At 38.9% G+C, this 13,125-nt stretch overlaps 1 protein-coding gene across 1 annotated transcript in view; it reads right to left on the reverse strand.

Annotated features, from left to right (window-relative positions):
* The window catches only part of IFNGR2 (interferon gamma receptor 2), a 30,576-nt gene extending 26,144 nt beyond the window's left edge, over window positions 1-4,432 (reverse strand). The window contains exons 1-2 of the mRNA XM_020995847.2: window positions 3,951-4,432; window positions 561-696 (exon numbers count right to left, since the gene is read on the reverse strand). Of these exons, the coding sequence (XP_020851506.1) occupies window positions 561-696; window positions 3,951-4,092 (278 nt within the window). The 5' untranslated portion in view covers window positions 4,093-4,432. The remainder of the gene's footprint in view (window positions 1-560; window positions 697-3,950) is intronic.
* Between the last annotated feature and the right edge of the window lie 8,693 nt (window positions 4,433-13,125).

The following is a 13,125-nucleotide window of genomic DNA, read 5'->3' on the forward strand; positions in this document are numbered from 1 at the left end:
GCTGACAAAGGGCTCCAGTCCAGAGGGAGAGTCAACATACAAAGAACTATGTACAAACAGGATACGTATAGGATAAACTGGAAATGATCTCAGAGGAAAGGGACTAGCATTAAAGGGGATCAGGAGAGGCTTCTTAGAGAAGGTGGGACCTGAATCTAGGGTAGGTGCTCTATCCACTGTGCCACCTAGCTGCCCCCATAATCTACTATTAATAGTGTTAAGGTTTCAGAACTGTCCTCCGACACACTATCGAAACCAATAAAAAGTACTGTAGATAGTATTTCTGTTTAGTCATTTCAGTCATGTTTGACTCTTTGGGATACAATTTTGTGTTTTTCTTGGCAAAACTATTGGGGTGATTTGCCATTTCCTTCTCCAGCTCATTTTACAGATAAGGAAACTGAGGCAAACAGAATTAAGTGATTTGCCCAGGGTCACACAGCTAGTAAGTGTCTGAGGCCAGATTTGAACTCAGGAAGATGGGTAGTCCCGACTCCAGACCTGGTGTTCTATCCACTGCACCCCCTAGCTATCCCATAGATAGTAGATAGTATACTTACTGTTTATACTCCACACTGTATAGCACTGAAAGATTTGTAAGATTGTTTATGGGGACGGGATCCCAGCTCAGTACATGCTCTAAATTATAGAGGTGAATTCTCAGGTTGTGTGGAGCTGGTAGGTGCATAAGTGATTCTTTAAAAGAGAAAAAGAAAAATCAGCAAGTTACTAAAACTTGTATGCACTCACTTCATGCACAGCACCAAACATCATTACCTGTTCCATTTCTTTCTTAATGAACCGTCTCTGGCAATGTTATCAATTGATTAACAAACGTTACTGAAGTGCAAGACACTGGAAAACCAAGACAAGGTTTCTAAGATGCAATCTAAAAGGTGATGTATGCTTTGAGTGGTTTTTCAAGTTGAAATGATGGGCTGCAGGACACCATGTGGGTTCTTTCCCTTGAGATTCCACGTGAGATATAGGCTATGGTAAGGGGTGCAGCTTTGGAAAAGATTTTTTTCCTATAAAAAGCTAAATACCCAACCAACTCACACATTAAGCTTCCACATAAAGAAAAATTTCTTATCAATAAATCAAGTCAACAAGAAGTTATTTTTTACAATATGCCAAACACTATACTATAAAATTCCTTTACAGATAAAGGCAAAAACAAAATGAAAACAAAAATCCACAGTCCCTGTCCTCAAGGAACTTACTTTCTAAGGTGGAGAGTAAGAGCTGAGTAAGAGCTGTTCAGAAATGAAACAGGTCTTGAAGATACCTAGTTATTTCCCATTGACTAATGGTATCCAAGAAAAAGCCTGGATTATGCTCTGCCTCCCAATTGATAAACTTTTTATCAAACACTAGGTTCTGAGTCTTTTCTCCATCATATTTATATGATCTTTTCTTGTTTTTATCCTAGGCTTTCTGCAAGGTAGGAACAAATTAGGAAATGAGTTTTCTTCTCTCCATTTTACTGAAATAAAATACAAAGGCTCACCTATCAAATTAACCCCTCAAAAGATCAAATCTCAATTCTAACTCCATAGATTACATTTTTCTAGCTAGAAATGTTACCAGAATAAAGGACTTTGAATGCTTTGATCACTGAGCTCTCATTTATTGTTGTACAGTCCTTTCAGTTGTGTCTGACTCTTCATGACCCCATTTGGGGTTTTCTTAGCAAAGATACTGGAGTGGTTTGCCATTTCCTTCTCCAGCTCATTTTATAGATCTGAGGCAAACTGGGTTAAGCCAAGGGTCACACAGCTAGTTAAGTATCTGAGGCTAGATTTGAACTCAGAAAGATGAGTCTTCCTGACTTCAGGCCTAACACTTTATCCTACTGCCCTGATGTCATCTATATGAGTACTCGAAAGATAGACACCAAATCCTGAATTTCTCTCATCCTGTGCAACTCTTGTCCATGTCTTTCCAAGAGATAATGGAGAGGCACATGATGTTCATGAGCCAATCAAGGACTGGGTAAGTGAAATAGCATAAAAGATATCATCAGAGACATATATCAGCAGAAAAAGGAGTTGGGCCTGTTAGATGGTGAGAGCAAGGAATAATTAACCACAGGGGAGCTGTGATGCCGAAATGATAAGGCGAGTATAGGAAGGCCTTCAAAGTAGAGGATGAACCTCTGCTGATGGGTCTGCCTGCCTCAAGTCTCTCCCCACTCCAATCCAACTCCATTCAGGCACTAAAGTGATTTTCCTAAAGTGCAGGTTTGATCATGTCCCTGCCCTACTCAGTGGCTTCCTATCACCTTTCGGAGGAAATACAAAATGCTCTGTCTGGCATTCAAAGCCTTTCATAACCCAGCCCCCTCCTACCTTTCCAGTCTTCATACACCTTACTCTCTGACACTTAGTCTCTGATCCAGTGACACAGGCCTTCTACCTGTTCTACAAATAAGACCTGCCATTTCTTGGCTCCGGGCATTTTCTCTGGCTGTCCCCCTTGCCTGGAATGCTCTCCCTCCTTTGCTCTGACTACTGATCTACCTGGCTTCCTTTAAGTCCTAACTAAAATCCTACCTTCTACAGGAAGCCTTCCCTAACCTCTCTTAATTCCGGTGCTTTTTTTCCTTTTAATTATTTCCTATTTATACTGTATATAGCTTGCTTTGTATATATTTATTTACATGTTGTCTCTCTCATTAGATGGGAAGCTCCTTGAGAGAAGGGGTTGTCTTTTTCTTTTTTTTTCTTCTTTTTTTTGTATCTCCAATGCTTACTTAGTACCGTGTCTGGCCCTTTAGTAGGCACTTAATAAATGTTTGATCGATTGATTGATTGGGAAGGGGTAGATAATGCCAGGGAAAAAACAAAGGCAAAGAAAGGGAAGCCCTCATTAAGACCTACCACACTAAGAAATTCCATTTACAGGACATATTATCACCTCATTTATGTCAGAATATTTACTTATACAGGGTGTCCCAAGAGTCTTAGTGCAGTTTTGAGCTTTAATGGCTTAAAAACTTCACTAAGACTTCTGAGACACACTTTATATATTACATTATTGATAACCTCAGTTTTATAGAACTTTAAAGTTTTCAAAGTACTCTCAGTCACAGTGGAAAGTAGGTAGTGCAAATATTAATCCTCATTTTACAGTTAAAGAAATGGGTTTAGAGAGGTTAATGCCTATTAAAAATTGGGACTAGTATATATTGCTGGAGGAAATAATTGAGAATTAGCATTTTCTGATGTAATGTGATATCAAAGGGGGCATTCTGCATCCAACTGATTCCTAGAAGAATCATTAGTTGTTTAAACATGAACTACAACATTAGCCTCTATTTTACAGGAAACAAAAAACCCCACACCCTTTGACTAGAAGACTTCTACGGTCCCTTCTGCTCTAAAATTATAATCCTATATGTGTCCCCGTGACTGAAAATCATGCGGCAAAGCTAGGATTATGAAATCAGGTCTTCCTCCTAACTCCACAATAGGGCTCTTTCCATCCATAAAAGGATATAAGCCGGGAGGGGGAGGTGTGTGGGTGTGGGGTGCGTGTGTGGGTGGGAATAATTGAACCTTTGAAAAGCACCTCTCCAGCAAAGGGTCTGGAAACCGTGGATAAGGGTAGTTGGCAGGAGAAACGTGTCAGGCTTTGCCCCCTTTCTTCCTCCTACCAAGGAGGAAACATCCAATTAGAGGTACCCTGAGTATTCCTCAGTCCTTCCAAAAGCCAAACCAGAAGAAAAGATCAAAAGGAAAAAGGTGATGGGAAAAGGGAGTGATTCTCAGGAGCTAAGGTTGCCATGCCTTAGTGGCCAGGCCGCATATCAATCAATAACCATTTATTAAGCGACAGAAGCTTTCCCTCTTTTCTCCCCCAATTCCCTTCCTCCCCAATATCTCCTCCCTAAGCCAGTCTGCTTCTTCCCATAGAAGCAGGCCAGCCAGTCTCCTGCGGTCTCTTACCTGCAAGGGCAAGTGAGAAACTCAGGCAGCAGCAGCAGCAGCAGCAGCAGCAGCAGAAGAAGAAGAAGAAGAAGAAGAAGAAGAAGATATGGAGCAGCCGGAGCGCAGCAGCCGGGCCTGCCCAGCAGCTCCGCGGCTGCATGGCCCCCGAAGGCGGCTCGGCTGGGCTGGGGCCTGGGCTCCAGCTCAGAGCTCCGCGGGCTTCCCGTCCTCTCTCGCGGGAGCTGTCCGCGTAGCTCCGACTTTGGCCATAGCCTTCTCCTGGGGGCCTCTCAAACTCTTACTTAGAGAAAGGGGCAAAGCTACAGGGGCGGGGGAATGGGGAAGGGAGTCGGTCTGCTACTGCCTTCTCCGTACCCCGCCCCTGCCAGACGCTTCCCGGACGCGCTCCGCCCCTCGGGGATCCCCTGGCTGGAGCAGATTGTGCGCCTCGCGGGGCTAGCCAAGCCTGCCTGGCCGGGTCAAGGTCTCGGCTTGCGCGTTGCGGTGCTGTCTCTTCCTCCCCTTCCTGGCAGAGCCTGGGAGAAAAGGGGAACCTCGCAGAGGGGAGGGGAAAGGAAGTGAAGTTGAAGCGACACCCTCTTCTTTTCTCTACCCTGGGAAATCTCCCAGCTTCTGCATCGGGGTACTCTGAGATTATTGTAACTGAAGGGTAGAGACCCAGCACCAGCTCAGACACAGGCAATTATGAAGTTCAAGTTTCACCTCTTCGCTGAAACTTTTCCTCATTCTTTTTAGCTGAAAGCCCTTGAGTTTGTTCAGGCCACTCCCGTCTAACTCCTTTTACAGATATAGGAATGTGCTTGAGGACAAGACATTATCATTTTTTCCCCTTCATCTTTGACCTCTCGGTTCCTAGGGCGTTGTCATTCATTTGATAGCTGATAAAGCTAACCTTTATATTATGCTTACTGTGTGTTTCAATGTGGAAGGTACGCTTGTCTAAAAGACTATTTTATTGACAACTCACACAGGGCAAGCACTCACATGCCGGTCAGAAGAAGGGACACAAGGACACTCTCAAGGTCTCACTTAAGAACTTTGGAATTGATTGTGAAACATGTGAGACACTGGCACAGGACTGCCCAGCATCGTGTCCCCTCATCAGAGAAGGTGCTGTGTTGTGTGAGCAAAGCAGAATTGAAGTAGCTCAAAAGAAATGCAAGATGCAAATTTAGAGAATCCACCCCAAATGTTCATATGGGCTATTTGTGTCTGACCTGTGGTCTGATCAGCCACAGTCGGTAGCATTGACTTGACTCTAACATAGCGATGTCATTTTGGTTCTCTTTGAGAAAGAAGGACAACAGCTAACTGTGTGCCAGGTGCTTTACAAAGATTATCTCATTTGGTCCTCACAACAACCCTGGGAGGTAGGTGCTAGTATTATTCCCATTTTACAGTTGAGGAAATTGAGGTTAAGTGACCTGCCCAGGGTTTGAACTGTTGGCTACCTCCAGGCCCAGCCCTCTTTCCATTGAGCCATCTAGCTGCCAACATAATAAATGTTTGTTGAATTGAATGAACCAGTATCCAGGTTTACATCCCTCATTCTTTCTTACCAAAAAGACAATCCACAAATCTGACATTTTCTAGGACTATGTGTGTGTATGTATATGTGTGTTTTGTGTGTGTGTGTGTGTGTGTGTGTGTGTATAGTGAACCCAGAGTCTAAGTTCAGTTTCATGCTGTTAAAGCACTAAGGCTTTTGGGACACCCTGTATTATGCATTTGAGTCCCATACAACTCTGAAGTAGGCAATACAGTTATTGTCTCTACTTTATGGCTGAAGAAACCAAGGCTCAGAACCATTATGTAAATTGCAAACAACTAGTTAAGTGTCAGAGACAGAATTCAAACCCAAATCATTTTGGGCCAAGAATTGGAATTAAGAAATGCTCTAAAACTTAAAAGAAAATGCGTAACTTCTTTTGTTCTGAAAATGTATTGGAATTCAAAATAGAGAAGTATTTCATTTATACTTCAGGGCCTACAACAGCACTTTACAGTGTTGTGAGCTGAATGCATGGATCAGAGGAATGGCTTTCAAATAATATGAATTCATCAAGGCATTTGATGAAGTTTCCTTTGTGCTTTTCTCTTACACACTTAATCTCATTCTACTTTGTAGTGTTTTTTTTGTGTAGTTATTCTGACCATTATAGAATTATAGACCAAGTGTCTTCTGATTCAATCCCAAAATGATGGAGACAATACCTGCTTCTCTCCAGAAACATTTTTTTCTGCTAGAAATGACAGTACTAGAACTAATTGGGTGAAAATTAAAGGGAAGGGGGGCAGCTAGGTGGCGCAGTGGATAGAGCACTGGCCTTGGATTCAGGAGGACCTAAGTTCAAATCCAGCCTCAGACACATAACACTTACTAGCTGTGTGACCCTGGGAAAGTCACTTAACCCCATTGCCTATCCTAAAAAAAAAAAAAAAAGAAAAGAAAATTAAAGGGAAGAAAAGTGACTTCTTTGACCCTAATGACCTTCAAACAAAAGGCTACATGAGCAATTGCTGGGGAAGGAGGGTGGGCAGAACATGGGAGACATAATTTGGGTAGGGATTGAAAAGTTTTCTTTCTTTAAAAGTCTACTGAGTGGGCAGCTCTTCTTTTTTAATGTCCAGTCCCTTTTAACAACAACTTCTTTTGACATCAGTATCAACCAGGGGATGAATAAAGGGTTGCTGTATCACCCCAAAGTTAAAAGCCTTTGCTGCTGAGTCAAAACATGTCACTAGAAGAGACTAGAAGAGTTCAGTTTAGCTCTACAAATGCTCCATAGTATGGTTCCTGCAGGTTTATTCCCAATCCTGCTCCACGGAGTATACTCCAATCCAACTTCCTGCTACATTTTCCTCCCCATTTTGGAATTTCGAATCTTGTTTTAATATTTGCTTTGTTTTGTTTTGCCCCCAATGAGATTTTCCTCCCTACAATTGCCAACAAGCACTATCTATTCCTAGTTATTTTTTGGGGGGCTAAGCAATAGTGTTAAGTGACTTGCCCAGGGTCACACAGCTAGTAAGTGATACACCCATTCCTATTAAAACTAGAGAGCATAGGAATAAAGGGAGCTTTCCTTAAAATGATAAGTAATATTTATCTAAAACCATCAGCAAACATCTGTTATGGGGATAAGCTAGAAGCCTTCCCAGTAAGATCAAGGATGAAACAAGGATGCCCATTATCTACTATTTTATTTTATTTTAATTAATTAATTAATTTTTAGTTTTCAACATTCACTTCCATAAGCTTTTGAATTTTCAATTTTCTCCCTCTCTCTCTTTCTCCCTCTGCAAGGTGGCATACCATCTGATATAGGCTCTACATATACATTCATATTAAACATCTTTTCACATTAATCATGTTGTAAAGAAGTATTAGGACCAATGGGAGGAACCACAAGAAAGAAGAGATAAAACAACAAAAGAAAAAAGAGATCAAATAGTATGCTTCCATCTGCATTCAGACTGCACAGTTCTTTCTCTGGATGTGGATAGCATTTTCCATCTTGAGTCTTTTGGAGTCATCTTAGATCCTTGCATTGCTGAGAAGAGCCAAGTTTATAAAAGTTAGTCATCACACAATGATGCTGTTATTGTGTACAATGTTCTCCTGGTTTTGCTCAATTCATTCAGCATCAGTTCATTTAAGTCTTTCCAGGTTTTTCTGAAGTCTGCTTGCTCATTATTTCTTACAGCACAATAGTATTCCATTACATTTACATACCACAACTTGTTCAGCCATTCCCCAATGGATGGGCAATTTCCAATTCTCTGCCACCACAAAAAGAGCTGCTATAAATATTTTTGTACATGTGGATCCTTTTCCCATGTGTATGATCTCTTTGGGATACAGCCCTAGAAGTGGTAAAAGCATATGTACAATTTTATAGCCCTTTGGGCATAGCTCCAAATTGCTCTCCAGAATGGCTGGATCAGTTTACAACTCCACCAATAATGCATTAGTGTTCCAATTTTCCCACATCTTCTCCAACATTTATCATTTTCCTGTTTTGACATATTAGGCAATCTGATAGGTGTAATGTGGTACCTCAGAGTTGTCTTGATTTGCATTTCTTTTCTTTTTCTTTCTTTTTTTTTTTGGTGAGGCAATTGGGGTTAAGTGATTTGCCCAGGGTCACACAGCTAGTAAGTATCAAGTGTCTGAGGCCAGATTTGAATTGAGGTCCTCCTGACTCCAAGGCCTGAGCTCTATCCACTGGGCTACCTAGCTGCCTCTCTTGATTTGCATTTCTCTAATCAATAGTATCATCTATATTATTCAATATTGTACTAGGAATGATAGTCATAGCAATAAGAGAAGAAGAAGGAATTAGAATAGGCAATGAGGAAACAAAACTATCACTCTTTGCAGATGATGTGATGGTATGCTTACAGAATAAACTAATAAACTACTTATAATAATTAACAACTTTAGCGAAGTTGCAGGATACAAAATAAACCCACATAAATCATCAGCATTTCTATATATTGCCAACAAAGTCCAGCAGCAAGAGATAGAAAGTGAAATTCCATTGAAAATAATGGTAGACAATATAAAATACTTGGGAGTCTACCTGCCAAGACAAACCCAGGAAGTGTGTGAACACAATTACAAAACACTTTTTGCAAAAATAATCATCTAAACAATTGGAAAAATATTAATTGCTTACGGGTAGGCTGAGCCAATACATAACAGGGACAATTCTACCTAAATTAATTTACTTATTCAGTGCCACATCAAAGTACCAAAAATTATAGAGCTAGAAAAAATAATAAAAAAAATTTATCTGGAAGAATAAAAGATCAAGGATATCAAGGGAATCAATGAAAAAAAAATGTGAAAGAAGGTGCTCTAGCTGTTCCAGATCTCAAATTGTATTATAAAGCAGTAATTATCAAAACAATCTGGTATTGGACAAGAAATAAAAGTGGTGGATCAGTGGAATACATTAGATACATAATTATAGTTTAGTAAATGACTGTAGTAACCTAGTACATGATAAACACAAAGATCCAAGCTTTTGGAACAAAAACTCATGATTTTACAAAAACTGCTAAGAAAACTACAAAACAGTATGGCAGAAACTAGGTATAGACCAACACCTCACACCATATACCAAGATAAGATCAAAATAGGTACATGATTTACACATAAAGGGTGATACCATAAGCAAATTAGGAGAGCATGGAATAGTTTACTTGTCAGATCTATGGATAAGGGAAGAATTTAAGACCAAAGAGTTTGTAATAAATGAAGACAAATAAAGTATCAGTAGAAATTATTTTGTCCACTTATGTGCCGACAAAATTGTTGACAATTGAAATGGATGAATATTTACAAAAAAACATAAAATACCCACATTAACAATAAGAAATATATATATTTTAAATAGCCAAATCTTAAAAAAAAAGAAATTGAACAAGCAATAAATGAGCCCCCAAAGGGAAAAAAACGTAAGATTATATTTACAAGCAAATTCTATAAAACATTGAAAGAAAAATTCATTACAATAATATATAAAACTATTAACAAACTGTTAAAAATAAGAAAATTAGAAGATCCTAATGACCTCTGATACATATATTGCCTTGAAACCTCAGCAAGAGTCAAAAGAGAGAAAGAAAATGACAGGCTAATATACTTAATAAACGTTGATGCCAAAATTTAAAATAATATATTAGCAAAGAGACTAGTGGTTTGCCATTTGCCTCTTCAGCTCATTTTACAGATGAAGAAACTGAGGCAAACAGGATTAAGTTACTTGCCCAGGGTCACACACCTAGTAAATGTTTGAAGCCAGATTTGAACTCAGGAAGATGAGTTTTCCTGACTGTAGGCTAGGCACTCTACCTGGCATGCCACCTAGCTACTGTAGAGTTAAAATTGAGGTAGCTAAAAAATAAAACAACAGAGAAGATTCTGGGAAGATGGCAGAGTGGATCAGAAAATTTCAAGCTCTCAAGATTTTCCTCCACAAAAGAGATAAAATAGAGCCTCTGGGCCAACATAGAGCCGTGAAAACAAATAAGAGTAGGGCAGAAGAGGGGTCTTCCTGGGACAATTGGAGAAGAGCTGAAGAAAAATCCAAGGACTAGATTTCCTCCCGGTAAAGAGTAAAAACCTCCAGGCTAGGATCCTCTTTAACAAATGGCAAGCCCTGGTTAGTTGGTTTGGGAGGCTGCCTGGACCACAGCCACAGGAACTTGTACCCCCAGATAGTGAGTGGAGTTGGGTGTCTGACCTGGGGAAGATCTAGGGAACTTTGGCTGACAAGGAACGCCAGACTCAGCTGTGCTGAGGAGACTGGGTGGGGAAGAGAAGAAACCAGCACACTCCAGGTGAGCGCAGCAGCAATGGAGTGGTGCTCTGCTGGCTGTGGGAACTTACTGGAGGTTGGCGGTCTTGGTTTTAGTTCAAGGTCAGAAGGGAGAACTGAAGAGATTCAGAGGCACCATTCCCCATACAGCAGGACTAGAGGTGATTATAAAAACTAATTAATGCAAAAAAAAAAAAGCACAGGCAAAAGAGAAAGGATCCAATCATAGATAGCTAATATGGGAATAGAGAAGATAGAAGTTCATCTTCAGAGGAGGATACTGAAGCAAAGAAACCCTCTTCTACCCCAAAGAGTAATGTCAAATGGTCACCTGCCCAAAAAGAACTCACTGAAGAACTTAAAAAAGACTTTAAAAATAAAATGAGACTGAGGAAAAACTAAAAAGAAAAATAAGAATAATACCAGAAAAACAAGAAGATTATGAAAAGAAAGTCAACCAATTAGAAAAGGAGATCCAGAAGCTTAAGGAAGAAAATGACTCCTTGAAAATGAGAACTGGGCAAGGGGAAGCCAGCAAAGTTATAAGAGATGAAGAAATTAAAAATCTATATAAAGAATGAAAAATCAGGAGAGAATATGAAATGTTTATTTCATAAGAAAAACAACAAATCTAGAGAACAGATCAAGAAAACATAAGAATAATTGGACTACCTGAAAGTTCTGATCCAATAAAGAATCTTGATACAATAAAACAAAAATAATTAAAGAAAATTGTACTGAAGCATTAGAACAAGAGAAGAAAGTAGAAATAGAAAAAATCCACTGATTACCGCCTGAAAGAGAATCCTATGAGGAAAACTCACAGAAATATTGTAGTCAAATTTTGAAACCCCAAATCTAGGACAAAATATTATGAGCAACAAGATAAAAACAATTTACATACGGTGGTACCCCAATTAAAATCACTCAAGAACTAGTAGTGGGGATACTAAAAGATTGCAGGTCCTTGACACTGTATATAGAAGAGCAAAAGAACTGGGCTTCTGGTCAAAAATATCATAAGCATAATTCTGAATGAAAAAAATGGATATTTGATCAATTGTCAGACTTTCAGGACTTCGTTAAAAAAAAACAAACCCAAAAAACCTCCCCCTGAACTCAATAGAAGATTTGACATACAAGAGCCAAAAGAAATATAAGGTACATACCAATGACCAATTACAAGGAACTAAATAAGGGTAGAATGTTTACCTGGAAAATGTAAAGTCTGTGTCTAAGATTGTTACTAGAAATTTGGTAACTTATGAGAAAGATTGGGGTAGACCTGAGGATGATATGACTTCAAAATGTAAAACCATTCAAGAGCAGCTAAAAGAATAATTATCTTTTACAAACGAAGTGCTAGAGAAAGAACCAATACAGAGGAATTAGATGGGGAAGGGGAGCTGTTAGTTCTGGAAATCTACTTTCATCAGGAATGGGTTTAAAAGAGGGGAAAATATATATACATTTAGAAGAGTATAAAAACCTACATTTAGAAAGAAATAAAACTCTAAGGGGATAGGGAGGGAGGAGAGGATAAAGGAGGGATCTTTAGAGGGGAGGAGGAGGGAGTAGGTTGAAAGGGGGTATAGAAGGGGGTTTAGATTTCGTGAAATGGGAGGATAAGGGAGGGTTTGTTGGAGTCCGGGTAGATTAAGTAACAGGAGGGTAAAGTAACAAGTAGAAGTAAAGTAGAGAAGTTAGGAGAGATAGAAAAAAAGAGATACAAACATAAAAACAAAGATTAGGAGTAGAATCTCTTAGGGAAAGTATATGTTTATATATGTATGCATTTTTGTACATATGTATGTATGTATATACATGTGTGTGTATGTATACATCAATACCTATAAATAAATATATCCATGTTGAGTTATAGCTTTGGAGTGATGGGTAGGGAGGAGGAAGGGGAAAAAAGAACAAAGTAAAAAGTGTACAGTAGAGAACAAAAGAAAACCTACAAAGAAGCAAAGAAAAGATGGACAGTTTTCAACATAACACACAATATTTAATTTATAGGCTTTCTTGAAATGAAAAGTTATAGCTATATATTTTGAATCCTCTCCTATGTTCTGCTGTACACATGACATGTTTTTTTCTTTTCTTATTGTATATTTAAGTTTATAATATTTCTCTTTTCTTACTATGTATTTAAGTTTTAGCTTTTGTCTAAAATAAAAAAATTCAAAAAAGAAAAAAACCAACAACATAATTAGAATTAAAATTAACTCAGAAAAAAATCTTTGCAGATGGTTTCTCTGATAACGGTCTCATTTCCATGATATATAAGGAACTGATTCAATGTATAAGAATGAAAGTCATTCCTCAATTGAGAAAGTAGTCAAAGGAAGAAATCCAAGCTATCTGCAGTGCAGCCATATGAAAAAAATCTCCCAAAGCACTAATAATGAAAGAAATAGAAATTAAAGCAAATTTGAGGTTTTACCTCACAGCCCTTAGATTGGCAAAAATAACAAAAGGAACATGGCAAATGTTGGAAAGGGGTGTGGGGAAACCAGCATGTTAATGCACTGTTTATGAGACTGTAAGTTGATCTAGCCATTCTGAAAATTAGTTTAGAACAATGGTCAGATAGTCACTAAACTTTTATAGCCAGCAATAGCATTATTAGACCTATATTCCAAAGAGCTCAGAGAAAGAGGGAATAGACCTATACGTACAAAAATATTTATAGCAGCTCTTTTTGTTGTGGTAAAGAACTGGAAGCTAAGAAGTTGCCCATCATTAATGGAATGGCTAAATAAACTATGGGATATGAATGTAATGGAATATTATCTTGCCATAAGAATGAACGAAAAGGGAGTTGTTGAGGCACTGGG

This window comes from Phascolarctos cinereus, unplaced genomic scaffold (assembly GCF_003287225.1).
Source record: "Phascolarctos cinereus isolate Bilbo 61053 unplaced genomic scaffold, phaCin_HiC Scaffold_726;HRSCAF=1367, whole genome shotgun sequence".
In the NCBI taxonomy this organism is placed as follows: Eukaryota; Metazoa; Chordata; class Mammalia; order Diprotodontia; family Phascolarctidae; genus Phascolarctos; species Phascolarctos cinereus.